General features: G+C 32.1%; 1 protein-coding gene across 1 annotated transcript in view; it reads right to left on the minus strand.

Moving 5' to 3' along the window:
- LOC129236626 (protein held out wings-like) overlaps nt 1-15,438 on the minus strand; it is a 97,285-nt gene that overhangs the window by 12,972 nt on the left and 68,875 nt on the right. The window contains exons 4-5 of the mRNA XM_054870925.1: nt 4,887-5,027; nt 4,211-4,310 (exon numbers count right to left, since the gene is read on the minus strand). Coding sequence (XP_054726900.1) covers nt 4,211-4,310; nt 4,887-5,027 — 241 coding nt within the window. The remainder of the gene's footprint in view (nt 1-4,210; nt 4,311-4,886; nt 5,028-15,438) is intronic.

Raw genomic sequence — 15,438 nt, forward strand, 5'->3', positions numbered from 1 at the left:
GACGAAAGTTATCGTTTCAAACCGATAATCTATATAAAGATAATTAAAATGCGCAACTAATTAACTAACAAAATACAAAAAAAATTCATTTTTTAATTTTATTTAACACCTTTTTTGAAAAAAAGCGAAAAAAGCACTTTTTTCAATAATTAATTGTGTGTTCATTTTTTTCATATTTTTATACAAGAATAGTCTATTATATGCGGGAAAGCCTGCTGAATAAGACAATATTTTTCTTTTGTGTTTCAAGTGAAAACTACGACCGCAATCTTAGACGCCGTTTTACTAGCGCGCAACGAGAAGCTGTGCGAGATCCCCCATATGTCCGCCATTTTGTGTTTTTATTTATGTTAAAAAATTGTTTATTACTCTTCAATCATGCCTTCAAATAAATGTGTGTCGCTGTTTTCGCCTCGAAAAAAAATTGAGAAAAAACACCTTTTTTTGAAGCCACTGATAAGAGGCCCCCCTTAAGTGACTAATTAATAAACTATTATACTAAATAAATAATGTAATAATAAACCTAAAATATTGCAAATTGAACATAACAGAAATTTAGTAAACAATTTTCAAACGGCAAGATTTATGCTTTTTCCCATTCGAAGAGAACTCCAAGAGTCCAAGAAATAGATTTTTGTGGCTTAGGGGGTTATATACGTCCAGAATAAAAAAAGTATAGAATCTTAAGAATGGACTGTGAAATTTTCATGCGGAAATTCCCAATAGTACGAGTATAGCTTCTACAGCCCATTAACTAGGTAGAGACCGGTCCGCGCGAGTTATGTACCATCACTCCACCACCCTATCTATTTATTTCTCTTTTCTGAGTTGTGACAGTATTGTCTTACATTTAATGAAATTGGAATCATACACCAAACTATTTAAATGCTAAGATACTAAGATTCCACAAATAAAGGTTCCCACCAAAAGATTTGCTTAGTATGCAATATTACACCGACACGTTTTTCGCTCAATGCAGTTATGCTCTCAATAAGCATAAGGTACTGCATAAAGTGAGCGCAAAAAAGGTGTTATTAGAATGAAGGAAATTGTAAAAAGTCAGTCTGTAGATTCGCAGCAACCAAGAAGTCTAAAGACTTAAAACACATTAGTCGCGCTCCTGTACCTCAAACTTTAAGCTCGTTTTTCTTGAAATTACATTTTCCGGCACGGTCTGCATGATAATTCATAAAGTTTTTAATATTTTTGATGCGGTTTTTTTAATATTCAAATATTTCTCTAAAGATTTGATTTTTGATATTTTTATTAAAAAAAATTATAAATATGACATAATTAAAGTGTATTTTGTTTTAATTGCATAAATTACAAAATTTATCGAAATTTAATTAATTTTTTTTACTTTTTACAGATCCATCAACATTTCAAGGAGAAATGATGCAGACCGTCGAGCAACTTTTTTTCATTGTACTTTGTGTCAAGTGATTTTCTTATATATGTATTATACTAATTTGTGTAAAGAAAAATTAAAATAATTTTTTTTATAAAAAGTACTAATAAACAATGCATACAATTTTTTTTTATTTACAACAGTAACTTTTTTTTATTAAAAGCAGTTTTTCTTTTAGCGCATTTTTTCTTTAGGTATCGATGAATATCTTGTTTGGGGAAAAAGAAATCCAATATTTTTGTGTAAAATTTTGCGCAAATGGTTTGTTTATGGTCGATCTTTAGCGCCTGGGCGATGTTACGACTACTGACATGTCGGTAATGGGTTTATGGGTTTATTTTTCTCCAAAGCTATAAAGGCTAATTTCATATATTTCAGACGATACAAGCTTGGAGGAGAAGTGCCTCTTAGGATTTGAACCGAGATTTCTTTTTATTGATTCTCCCGTTTTTTAACTGATGGGCGAAATTAAAAGACTAAGCGACCGATTTAAAGGAGCCAAGCATTCTTTTTCTTTTTTTTTTTTGAGGTGTTCTTCAAAATTATTTGCCCTTCTAAATGAGCGTATATTGAATTTAAGGGGCCTAATGTAAAAATAATCGGTTAAAAAATATACAATATACACAAAAACAAAAAAAAAAAAAACAAAACGAATTTGAAAAAATTTAATTCAAAAAGACTAATGGCATGTAGAGATATGTACTACTTGTGTTTTGCTTGTAGTATTTGTCAAAATGATAAAATTTAGATCATAGCAAAGTACATCGTTAGCTATGACTTTTTTTTTTTTTTTTTTTTCAAAAGAATTAAAATATTATTACAAAAGAATAAAACATATTATTCCAAAAGAATAAAAATAAATAAAATCTGTGGTTATAAGGGATACCGAATGTGGCAAAAAAATTTAGAAAATCATCACATAAAATATTCAAGCCATTTGTTTCACATCCCAAAGGGGACTTAATACCATATTACAGTTTTTATGTACATAAATACAATTTTAAATAAGTGCACAGGAATGAAGACGTGATCAAGGAATTTGGCGAGACCTGAAAATTTACTTCGCAACTCTACTCAATAATCTACTGACCTTATTCGGAACTGTTAACACTAAACTTACCATGGATTTTAAACTTTTTGTCAGAAGTTCTTAGAAATAACATTATTAAATCGTCATTTGCCTTCACGACTTTTATTAAAAAATACATCGAATGTATTTTTCAAGATTTACTCTTCTCTTGCTTATTGTTTTACCGAGAAATATATGTGATCTTAATAATATAATATATATAATACTTTAAAGACGGGTCATTTGGCCCACATTGGTAGGAATAGGAATACATAAAATACAGTAAGTTTAGTGTTAAGGCTCTTTCTAGCGGTGTACTGTGGGGAATTTATTCCTTGAAGTAAAGATGTGGCAAAAGGATTCGGCAGTACTTGCCCTCAACTTCCGAATATATGCAGAATTATGTATGTATATATAAATAAAATTAAAATTTAACAACTGAAAATTACTAAATTTTACTTTACAGAAACATTTTGATTACTAATTGAAAACACAAAATGGAAATGGGAATGGTTTGCAAACGTCAAAATTACTAAAAGCGCTTCTATTTTACTATATTTTTGTCATGGTTCAGATTAACGCCAGCTTCTTTTCTGACAATAAGATTTTATTCCGAGTCTTTTCAACAAAAGAAATTCGAACAGTTAAAGAATTATTGCAGATTCATATAACGTCCCGAGATTTTTTGCGTTATACCAAACACATGGAGACATAATGATTGGTATTCCTCTCTAAAAAAAATTTTAAATATTACTTGAAGTCGATAACTTTTAACTTAAAACTTATTATACAATAACTTATTACACAAGGTGGCACAAATTATTTTCCCCCCTACCGGGAGATTTATACTTTTCATATCATGTGAAGTAGACAGCCGCAGTATACAAACAGACAAGCAATGGGGCGCGTGAAGGTCAAAATAAAGATTCCCATCACTCCAAATATTACTTTTTTTTAGCATAAACGTTATTCACAAACAAAATAAGATGCTTAATTTTGCGCATCCTATGTTCTGACTAAATAAATTTCTTAAGAGAAAAAATAGATATTATTATAAATAAATAAAAATAAAGAAAAAAACATAGCCATTTAGCTGATTTTTTCATGTAAGGGTCAAAAATGGTGATATTTTGAAATGATTATATGAGGAACCCCCCAGGGAGTTCCAGGGGGTGTGCCACTGGCATGGGAGGATCGGCCGTCCAAAGTTAGTGGGGGTCGGTCATACATTTGGACTCGATTGGAGCACTCTAAATGGGTAAAAGTGGGATTTTTCAAAATTTGCCCCTACCCAAAAGTTCGACCCAAATTTTGGGGCATCAGAATTCGTTTTAGAGGTATGGTTCCTTCGGCAAAGTTTCTTATTTTGATCCCTAGAATACGATTTTCACAGAGCAATGAGCGATTTTTAAATGGACCCGCCCTAATATATACCATATTTTTGTTTTTTTTTTTTGTACAACAATATATAAGATTGAATATACTGCATAAATATAATGGTAAATTTTCTAAAAATATAATTTTATCTTTTTTTTTAATTTTAATATTATTTGTAGTGTTTAAGGTAGGTGATAGCGGTGGTAGTTGTTTTTTAATGGTTAAATTTTACAATTACGTATTTTGGGCATCAGTACCAATGTTAATGTTATTCAAAGTAGTTGATTTTCAACAAAATTTATAAAAATAAAAAAGGCATTAATTAATTAATTAACAGGAGAGTCAGTGTAACATACCTGGAACGGGATTTTTCGCAGACGTATCCCTATAAGTGCCATTAATTATAGCTAATTCCATGAGTTGACGTTTTTTAAGTTCATCTTCGCCTTCGGCTTGCTGTTAGTACAAACATTAATGTAGTCGTGAATTTTTAATACACAAGAGAAAATTATTAGATCATTTCAGTATTAAAAAAAAAATTTAATTTCGAAATATTTGGTTGATTTGATTTGACTTTTTTTAAGGGTTTTGTTATGCAATTTGTAAATATGTATGTATGTATTGTAATCATGATTTTCTTATACAAAAACAATTATTTTGATTAATCGGATTATGGAAAAGAGAGCACGCGCACGCAATTAGAGAATTACAGAAACTCTGCTACTAGCAACTCACATACTTACATACTCGTATACATGTTAATGTGCATGTGTGTGTGCTGATGTAGCAAACAGTTTATGCAACGCTCGCGGTTATAATATTAAAATATTATTCAAGTTATTATTATTTTTTGTTTTTGTTTTGTTTAATTTGTAGCCACGCGTATGTATTTTTAAAGGGATTTTGTTTGTATTATAAATAGAAATGTAGAAAGTTTTCAATAAATTATCCGTCATAGTAATTCATTCGTTCGCAATAAAACTTAGCCACTGTTAAACGTCGCATATCAGAGGCAAATGTGATACTACTTACCGGTACGAGCAACTTTTGCACTTCAGCAACAGCCTGCGCTAATTTGACTTTGGCACGATTCTCTGTGTCCTCCACGGTGATCAGCACATGCAGATCATCGGACAAGTGTTCCCAGTTGGGTTTGCCGCGATTTGCATCCTCCTGTAATACAAAAAGAAATTTTATGCATAATTTTGTGAAAATTTAATTTCTTATGAATATTTTTTATAGGTATATATTTGATCCTTTTACTCCTATATGGAACATAGAACGTCATTTTTTATGAATGGTTGGTTGGTTTAAGTTTGTTGCCACATTCTCGTTACCAACTTGTTTAAAGGTTATGCATGACTTTATGCAGTCTGTGCGGTTGGGGAACCTTATCAGGTTGGTGACATCGAAGCCAGAATACTTTATGAGTATTTTTGGAAGAATTTTTTTAGTAAACACGCATTCTACTTTTAATCAAGAGGTTAGAAATTTCAAAAACAAAATTTTTGTTTTGCTCAAAGTACTCTCTATTACCTAACGGATGACATACTCAAAGGATAAGTGCGGATAAATGGATTTCTAAATACTTTTTCGCTTAGTTCGCACAGTCAGATGTGTACCGGTACCGAAAAATTTCGCAAGACAACATTTTTGAAGACGGCCGGACTCATAACTTGAACTTTAATTTTTAATTCTATGCGATTACCCTTCGGCATTTCTTCCGTTCGAAAACCCGGGCATGCAACACCATATAATAGAAAAATGCTTTTCTATAAACGGTCGCCTTTGTCAGGCAATGGCAAACCTCCAAGTATATTTCTACCATGAAAAAGTTTTTCATAAAAACTGTCTGCCGTTCTGAGACGACTTAAAATTGTAGGTCCCTGCATTTGTGGCAAAGTATCAAGATGCACACCACAAATAAGAGATTATATATGTACATATAATCAAAGTAAAGTTCAGCATGGAGATGAGGCTAGAAATTTTTTGATAAATTACATCGGTTTTTGATTTCATAAAGACCTTGTGGAGCATTTGTTTTCTGCTTTTTTTTGTTTTTGAACATTTTGAATATCTTTTAGTGCGCGTTGTTGTTGTAAAAATCAACGTATTCAACGAAAAATTCCACTTCACATATTATTTTGACAATTACAGCTCTTCGCCGCTAAAAAACTTGACAGAGAGTTAGTACTATACCTTCGCAGATCGAATTGAACCGCTTTAAGCTTGCACAAAGTTGAGAAATATTGGACCTTAAAGCTTCTCAAAATGGACCACGAACGATTTTGCCCGAAAGCCCGAGAAAGCAGTTTTTTGTGGACCTTGGAGCGATGGCATCATTGCACCATTCTTCTTTGAAAATTCTACCGAAAACGCCATTTCGGTCAATGGTGAGGATCACAGGGGCATGATGAACGTTTTTTTTTTTTTGCCAGATAGTACACAAATGGACTGGAAAGATATTCGATTTCAGAAGGGTGGTGTGCTATGCCACAAACAATCGACCTTTTGCGCACCAAGTAGGATAATCGTGTTATCAGCCGACTCGGCGATGTCAACTGGCTACCGCGAGCATGCGGGTTTGAAGGGCCGACTCTTAAGGCAAGCCATTTGTGAGATAGAGCCAGAAATCGTCACCGTAGGTAACAGGATGCGCTGTTGCGAAGCCAGTCGTGGTATCCTTTTGAAGGAAATCACGTTCCGTAAATAATGGGAATGTTTGCTCTTTCGAATAAACGATTAATATACTAAAGGATGTTGATTTTGGTTCATTTATTATTATTGAATCTTTAAAAAGAAACCCAGGATGGAGGAATCAAAACAAATTTTGCTGTTCACCGTAATTTCAAAATTGCAATTGCCGTTGCTCCGACCGAAAACGCTTCAAGAAAGAAAAGCTTCAATGAACAAAAGCTGAGCAGCCGCCATTTTCTTTTGTAATACATTGAAAATACAATGTATGGCCAGTATAGTGAATCACACTTTACTGAATCCCGATATATTTCCTCGTACCACTGAAAACAAAAAAAAAAAATTGCAAACAATTTTAAAAAACGAAGTAGGTAATCTGTTTTGGGTTGCTGGTTTAGTATTTACTACTTCCAAGCAATGCCAGCAAGTGCTTCTCAGAACAGAAGAGATAATTTTCTATACAACATCTCTACCAAAAAAAAAGACTTCGGAAATTATTCCTTTTTTATTACTATAATTTCGACTTTGACTGCGCATGAAAGTATCATAGGTTATAAAATATGTTTACATTTGTAATACCACTAAAATTCTTTACATAACATTTTCTGTTAAGTAGATAAGTTGAGTTAATTCCTTACTAAGAGGAAGCTTACGCACATAAACTATTCTATAGGAACTTAAGCACTTATATATTATATTGCCACTTGCATTTTAAATTTTAAATAACTCACGCAACTGCACATGCAACATAACTTATCTACACGAAAAATTGCATAGTAAGTGCTTATGTAAAAGCTAACAGCAATCGAATGGCTGAAACGGTAATTTTATTACTACTATATACATATTAATATTTTCATTTCGTTTTTCCCACTTAAGCATGCACTTAAGAGCATAAATGTAGCATTTAAGTTGGGTACGCATACACCTGCACACCTACGCGTGCATGACGGCATATGTGCTTACACAGGTAGCTGCAAATAAGATTAAGCTCACCGCTGTCGGTTTACCGCAAACAGGCAGTGAAAGTTATTGGCAACTGTTTTAAAATAAGTGTCAACTGCAAGAACAAAACAGCAGTGACGTACAGGGCGACCATTTAATGCATAAACAGACAAGTGCTTAGATAATCAGCAAACCATATTTCACACAGATGCATAAGAACTGATTGTAATCGGAGAAAATATTTCTATTAGGATCGTACCATCTTATACATTTCCAGATGTTAGTGAAATGTTCAGTGCATAGTTTACCCTTTAGGAGAGGAGGCATAAATTGCACTTCTTCGTCAGGCAGCAATTTTTCTGGTGCGTTTAAAAATGTTCACATAAATTTATGTGGATAATGCCGACAAGGAAAAAAAGTATAAATTCAATTAAATTCTTTATATTGTACTTTAATACTTTATTGTACTAAAATTTAACAACCTTTAAAAATCCACACCCAAATATTTCTTAAAAATTTTGCACAAAAAGTGTGAAATTTGTATGAAAATTTAATGAATATTTATTAATGCAGGATTAAAAACCATGAAAAATTTCTGAAATTTTTCTAGTTTTTGTATAAAATGTCCTTAAAATACACATTTATAAAAAAAATATTCAAAATAAGAAAAATAATTAAAACTGGTCTAAATGTCGATGTTCTATCGTTTTGTGCCTGGATGTAAAGTTCAAGAATTTACATCTGTACATAACTGTGACCTTTAGGCAGACTGCAAGCAAGGCCACAGACTATATGCTGGCTAATCTAATTCAAGATATGAACTTTCAACTGTGTCTCTCATTCAGGAAAGAATGGAGCAGAGATAAAGTTGTCATTTTTTCTCTCTCTTTGACGAGCCCAATATCCACTGCCATATTGGTATAAACATATATTCCGAAAATTTTGAAACTACTCATTAAATAGAGCTAAAAAAAATCATGAATTTGTTGTGTTTGTAGTTAAGAATACAAGGTTTATATCAGGTGGAGCAGGTGGCGAAATATGAATTGATAGCTTAGAGAGTTGTATCAGAGTCAACCAGTTATATCAGAGTAAGGCCACTAGACGGAAAAACAAAAAAATAAACAAAAATATAACTCTTCATCAGACGTTACTATGAAAGTATTAGGGACCACCAATAAATGTTTTTAAAACAATTAAATTTGAATTTAAATGTTTTTCTTAATTCTCGCCAATTGAAGTAAAAATGTTTGGATTAACCTTTTGACGACGAAGAAGAGAAACATTCTCAATAAAACTTCGAACTTTCCAGTAACTTAGATTTTTTATTTTTATTTCTTAATTTTTTGGCATGCAGTTTAACCGCTCTATTCATTCTAGTGTAACATGGTGCAGTTGGAAATTGCTTAAAATTTTCGTTGGTTTTTAATATTTCTTTTCTGCTGACGGCGTTGTACACATTCTTCCATATAACGCTTGAAATCTTCAAGTAAAGAAAATTCTGAGATCGTCATCTTAATAATTATTAAAAATCAACGGATTTTTCAGCAATTTAAAACTTGCCCTCTGTTACACTAGAATTGAATGAGATGTAAAACTGCATACCAGAAAACAAATTAAAGTTTGAATTTGAATATTTCATAATTTTTTTTTTTAATTTTTGGCAAAAGTTTGAGACTTTGAATTTTACGGTTTTCATCATTCATACTAAAAGCTACAATATATTGTGAGACAAAGTAGATCCTGAATTCGAAACCCACTGTGAACATGAAAAGGGAAAGATAGCGGAAAAGAAAACAGCATAAAACTGTAAAGGGGAACGCCACTGTGAAAATTCAAAAAAATCGATTTTTTTTACATAAATTGTTAGTAAAACTACGCAAGAACATGTGGTAAAAATTTCAAAGCGAAATTCGCTTTATGCCCGATTCTATGTGGACTTAAGTGAACGTTTCAAATGCGTTTTTCTCGAAACGACGTTTTCTGATACGGTGGCAACGATTTCTCGAATACTAATGAACCGATTTTAATTTTCTTTTTTTTTTCAAAATTTTTGTTAACGCATTGGCTATCATTGTACGTAGCCGAATTTCAAAATTTTGAAAATAACTATTTTTTTGGGCCTTTTGAAAATCCAAAATATGGTGAAAACCACACATCGAACTCATTTTGTCACCAAAAGAAAAAAAAAAAAACGGCTACGTAGAACGATAGCCACTATTGTGTAGATAAATAAATGGTTTTTTGATTTCAGATGATTATTGTACTGTACCGCTGCCGCCAGATGACGTCATTTTTTTAACTCATTACGTTTATCTACATAAATTTGTCAATTTGCAATATTTTTTAATAAAAATTTACATCAACATAGTTTAATACATATATATTAAATTGCCTTTTGTCAGATCCTTGAACAAATCATTCCTATCTACCAAAACACATTCCCAAAAATCTACTATTTTTTGACCCCCCACAGTGGCGATCCCCCTTAAAAATTTTGCCAAAACTTTTCCAAATGGCGCACTGCTATTGTTCTGAACACAGATGTATATGTATATGTAATTATATGCCTGAATATGTAGTATGCAAAAATCCATTTTTACGTTTTTCTCACTTTTTATTAATAACGAATTATAATAAATTTTAACTATTATTTACTTCTTTTATATTCATATTTATATTTATGAGAGGATTTTATAAAAAAAATACAGTTTGCGCCTGATGTATCATTATACATATGCAAGTAAATATCGCATTCCTTTGAATGTAATCAAATGTGTGAAAATGTATGTGTTTGTGTGGCTTTATTATAATGAAGAATGTGAATGTGAGCACATCATCAACTCCAAATAGCCAGAAGTTTTGAATGCATACCTATACATATGTACGTACATATGTAGGTATTTATGTGCAGGTATTAAATCTGATAATTACCAAAGTAATCAGCGATCAAAGCGGATAATTTTTAAAACAAAATTACGACTGTCAGGTCAGCATGCCTCGTAAGCTTCTTATATTAGGTGATTATTTCAAGATATGTACACGAATGCATTCATAAGCATGTATATGTGTATGTGTGTATGCAGGGATGTGCAAGGTAGACTGTAAATTTGATAGAATTAAAACAAAAACTAAAAATTAAGAAATCATTATTTTTGTATTTAAACAAAAAAGATTTCACTCTTAATTTAAATAATAATAATAAAATATTATAAAAATTATATAAAATATTAAATTAAAAAAATTAAAAATCAAACAATACAAAATTTATGGAATTATGCGCGAAGAAGAGTATGTAGTGGGCATACAAAAAAAAACATAAAAATAAATTCAGCTAATAGAGGAAACAAAAAAGTCTGAGTAAAATGCGATCTTTTTCGCTTTTGTAAGGTAACTAACAATAAAAATAAAAACCAATAATAAAAGCAGACAAAAATAATATATAAAACAAAAAAAAAATAGAAAATCCACTTGGTAGCATAGCGAAATGACGATCTGAATGAATATGGCCACCTCAAAAAAACTGGAAATAGCAGCAGCAGGTCGCAAAAGTCAATAACAATAACAAGAGTGGTAATAAAAATATAGAAAACAAATTTGGAAATCATAAATAAATACTTATTGGACAAACCGCCTACATACAATAAACTCACAGGCCCCTACACTCGCTTTCGCCACCGACTACTTAACCAAAATTTGGTTCATCCAAAGTGGGTGAGTCAACCACTTGACACTTCAAAGTGGCTAAATGTCATATATAAGTATTCAAAAGCTACTGTATGGCTGTTTGGCGCAATAAAATTAAAAAGAGCAAAAAGAAAAACAACGAAACAAAAAAAATTCAAGAAAAATAAAGCAAAACACTGCTTGAATTTTCGAAATTGTTGCCAAGTGTTTATCGAAATGGCAGCGCACCGCCAAAATCAACTCATCTTTCTGCCTTCCTCACTCTTTTTATCTCCCTCTCTTTATCACTCTCTCTCTCTTTCGCGCATACACAACACCCACAATCATCAGATAATGATCGCTGCCAAAAGAACGATCACTGTGAAATAAGCGGCGCTGCTGCTGTCAAGAAAGGGATTGCAATTCTGTGCCAAAGTTGTTTAGTCAGCACATTTTAATGACGCTTGACTAGAGGCGATGAGTGTGTAGCGCAACATTAATACATCAGCCGTCGGTCTTAGTCTTAACGCCCCGACCATCAATTCTATGCAAAAGTATGTGCTTGTAAATATGTCGATAGCTAATAAAAATGACCATTAAAAACTATAATTGTTAAAGATTCTATTTATGTTTTGTAAATAATTTCATTAATTACATTTTTCATTTACGGAATTGATACGATTTCACAACACCACCCTCAAAAATTGCGATGCAAATTTCCGATTTTCTAGATGAATACAGCGGCAATGATTTCTCGCTTGGTTAACAATGCAATCAGCAATGTGTGATTGTTGCTGTGTGTTGTTGTTGCTTTTACTAGGCTGGCGTAAATCACTTGCAATTGCCAACTTACTGACGCAGACCAATGCAACTCATAAGAACCCTGCAGGGAAAAGCCAAACTAGTATGTAAACGGTTTAGTTCAGATACTGGTATTTAATAGAAGAAATTATACTAGTTCGTCATAGACTAGAATAATACCAGTAGTGAAATGATCAATTTGCTTCATAATTATTATTTTATTTTCCTTTTTAATTTTATTTATTTTTTTTTTTTACTTCTTTTATATATTTTTTTTTTTATATCTATACATTTTTTTATTTATTTTTTTTTTTATTATTTATATATGCATCCCAATTACTTTTCGTAATTAACATTAAATGGCGACAGTTTAGCTGCAAAACAATAATATATTACAGGTCACGTAAGTTATACCTAATATTGCACTTAGAAATATTAAATAATTGACAAATTGATAAAGAATAAAATGTTTGCTGCTTTCTGCATATCAAAAATCAGAAATTTAGGGAGCGGTAGTGTTTTGACGTTGTCTGCTAAATTTTTATGCACTAATCCATGTGCTGAGATGACAATTGGCAAGATGTACCCCTCCCTTAACTTCCATTGGCGTTTGACATCAATCCCTAAGTCAGAATATTTTGATATTTTTTTCTGCATATTTTTGTTCAGAGGAACAGCAATATCAATTATATAACCAGTCGTTTGAGATTTATCGATCAAGAAAATGTCTGGCCTATTGTGGCCTCTTGTTGCATTCGTTAAAATTGTTCGGTCATAATACAAAGGATAGTTAGGGTCTTCTCTAACAGGTTTTGGGATGTATCTGAAGTACGGTATTTTTCTTTGATTGAAGTTGTACATCTGCGTCAGTTTTAGATGAATTATTATGTCATTGTGCCGCTTCAGGTACATCGAGTTTGCCAGTGTGATGTATTCAGGTAGCACGTGATCTAATGTCTCTTTCCGACTATTGGAACTTCGACATCTGTCTGCAGCGGCATTTGTATCTCGCATTACATATTTAATGTAATTTCTTGTATGGCGAAAATGGTACCCTCCGTTTCGGCGAATATCGACCTGTTGGTAAGCCATAAGTGCGAGAATTCTTGGACGACATGTGGGCTCAGCAAGTCTTTTCGAAATTATTTTTATTTATTTATTTATTTGTTATTTATTTTATTTATTTATTTTTTGTTTTTCATTTATTTATTTTTCTTATTTTTATTATTTTTTTATTTATTTACTTTCTTTTTAAATTTTTTATTTATATTTTTTTTGTTTGAGAATGAACTCTTCTACAATATCAAAATAAATTGAAATATGTTTTTAATTAATGTAGTTCATTTCAGAGTCTATATTTTCATCTGAGATGATAAACTAGAAATGATATTAAGACAAGCACTTCAATTGAATAAAAATCGAGTTTTCCAAAAAAGGGTCATCTTAGCAACCGGTGGCATACAATATGAGACCAAAATTTAACTAGCATTAATTTTATTGATGGTTCTTAAGTGAATACCTTAAATTTCATTTCTTTATCACTTATTTTTTGTTTTTGTTTGAAACGAACTTGTTTAAGTTTTTTTAGGATTTACTTATAGAGTAAGTTTGAACCAATTTTTTAATGTTTTAAGAAATTTCATTTAAACACAAATTCTGTATACACTTTTAATATCAAATGGAATATTCCAAAACGTTGGAATGGAATAAAATGGGTGTTTTTGTTTATATTTTAATTTATATTTTAGAGGGATATTGGACCAGAATTTGTTTGACTAGTATGAAATGGCATTTTAGCCGATATATCCCTGATATGTGTGATCAGGCAATGACATTAATATTAAAATTAAAAACAAAATACAACCCGAACTGGTGGCGCTGAAAGGTGAACTGCTATTATTCCAGTTCACAACTAATACTTTTCCCTGCAGGGTATTTTAGCACAAAAAGCAAATAGATTTCTAATGTATTAAGTTTTAAAGTGCGCGCACACACATGCATATACATAGTGCAACTACACATGAATATGTAGATGAATGCACAAATGTTGGTTGCTGATGATTTTCACCCACTATTTTCAGACCAAAACCAATTGCTCTGCATGTTTGCCTGCTATGGGCCATGCTTCGGTCGCAAAAAACGCGGCCAACAGGCAAATAAGCTGCAAACAACTGAGTTAGGCATCAACTAAAACCAAAAATAACGGACATAATCTACATGCTACATTCATCTTATGCATGTTGGTGCATTTTTTTTTACTTTTCATTGCTTTACTGGCGCGCAAAGTGTGCATAGTCGTTGATTGTTGTCTCTACTGTCAGTTGCTTTTCATTTGCTGCCAAGTTGACAGTTTTAATTTGATAGCTGAGCAACAGTTTACAGCTGTGCATGTGCCACTGTCATTGACAATGCCGGCTGTCAGCCGGTCGACGCCGCTGGGCGGAGTAGTTATAACTACATATGAACAAGTAAATGCGTTTGGATGTATGTATGTGCATATATGTGCAGAGCGCAGCGTTCACAAACTCCGCGAGTGAACGCCTACCAGCAGTGGTATGTGAGATAGCCGAAGGTGTTACGGTAGTGAATAAAGATGGACAACAAAATAAATGAAGGATAAATTTTATTTTCATTTCATATACTATTTGCACAAATTTTACAATTCATGGAGTGCATTGCATTTTTTTGCGCTTTATGCATTTCGACTTAAAAGAAAACTTTCTTCTGTGAGTTTCTATTTCAGAACCAGAATATGAAGTTTATAATGATAGAAAAAAACATTTCCACAGTTTTGTAGCGCATTGATTTTGGTATAATAAAAATAAAGCTTGAAATTATTAAAAAATTGCACTTTTTTTTTTTTAGCTGTATTTCTATAGGTTTTATCGAGTAGGCGGATGAGCTTACTAGGATAGGGATAGGATCTTCCTTAAACCCTTCAGCCCGATTAAGGCTCTACTATAACGTATTAGGAACCAAATAACTGCTTCGCTTCATGGTCGACAAGACATCTCAAGACTAAAAGCGGATCTCACAGGACACTGGAATGTAGGACAGCATGCGACGAGATTAGAACAACCACACAACATATGACACAATTGTGAAGAAGTGAACAAGGGAGAAACTCCTTTTCACTATCTCTGCAATTGTCCACGTTTATTAAAAGCAAGACTATGAGCTTTCGGCAAACCATTCCGCGCATTGAAGAAATTTCAGTATAGAAATTTAGGTTTCTTCTTTTCTATATACAACGAAGTGGCTATAGGAAATAAGATCATGAAAACCCAACCACCAAAACAGCAAAGGACAAATTAATTAACACATTCCGTTTTCCAATCGTATGTCACAAACAAAAACATAAATAAACTTTATTTATAAAACTATTTTGAAATTTTCAATAAAAACTATTTTTCTTTTTGTTTTTCAAAATTATGTTCACTTGTATGCATGTCAAGGTCTGAATCAAGCTTCTGCGTCC

This window comes from Anastrepha obliqua, chromosome 1 (assembly GCF_027943255.1).
Source record: "Anastrepha obliqua isolate idAnaObli1 chromosome 1, idAnaObli1_1.0, whole genome shotgun sequence".
Classification (NCBI taxonomy): Eukaryota; Metazoa; Arthropoda; class Insecta; order Diptera; family Tephritidae; genus Anastrepha; species Anastrepha obliqua.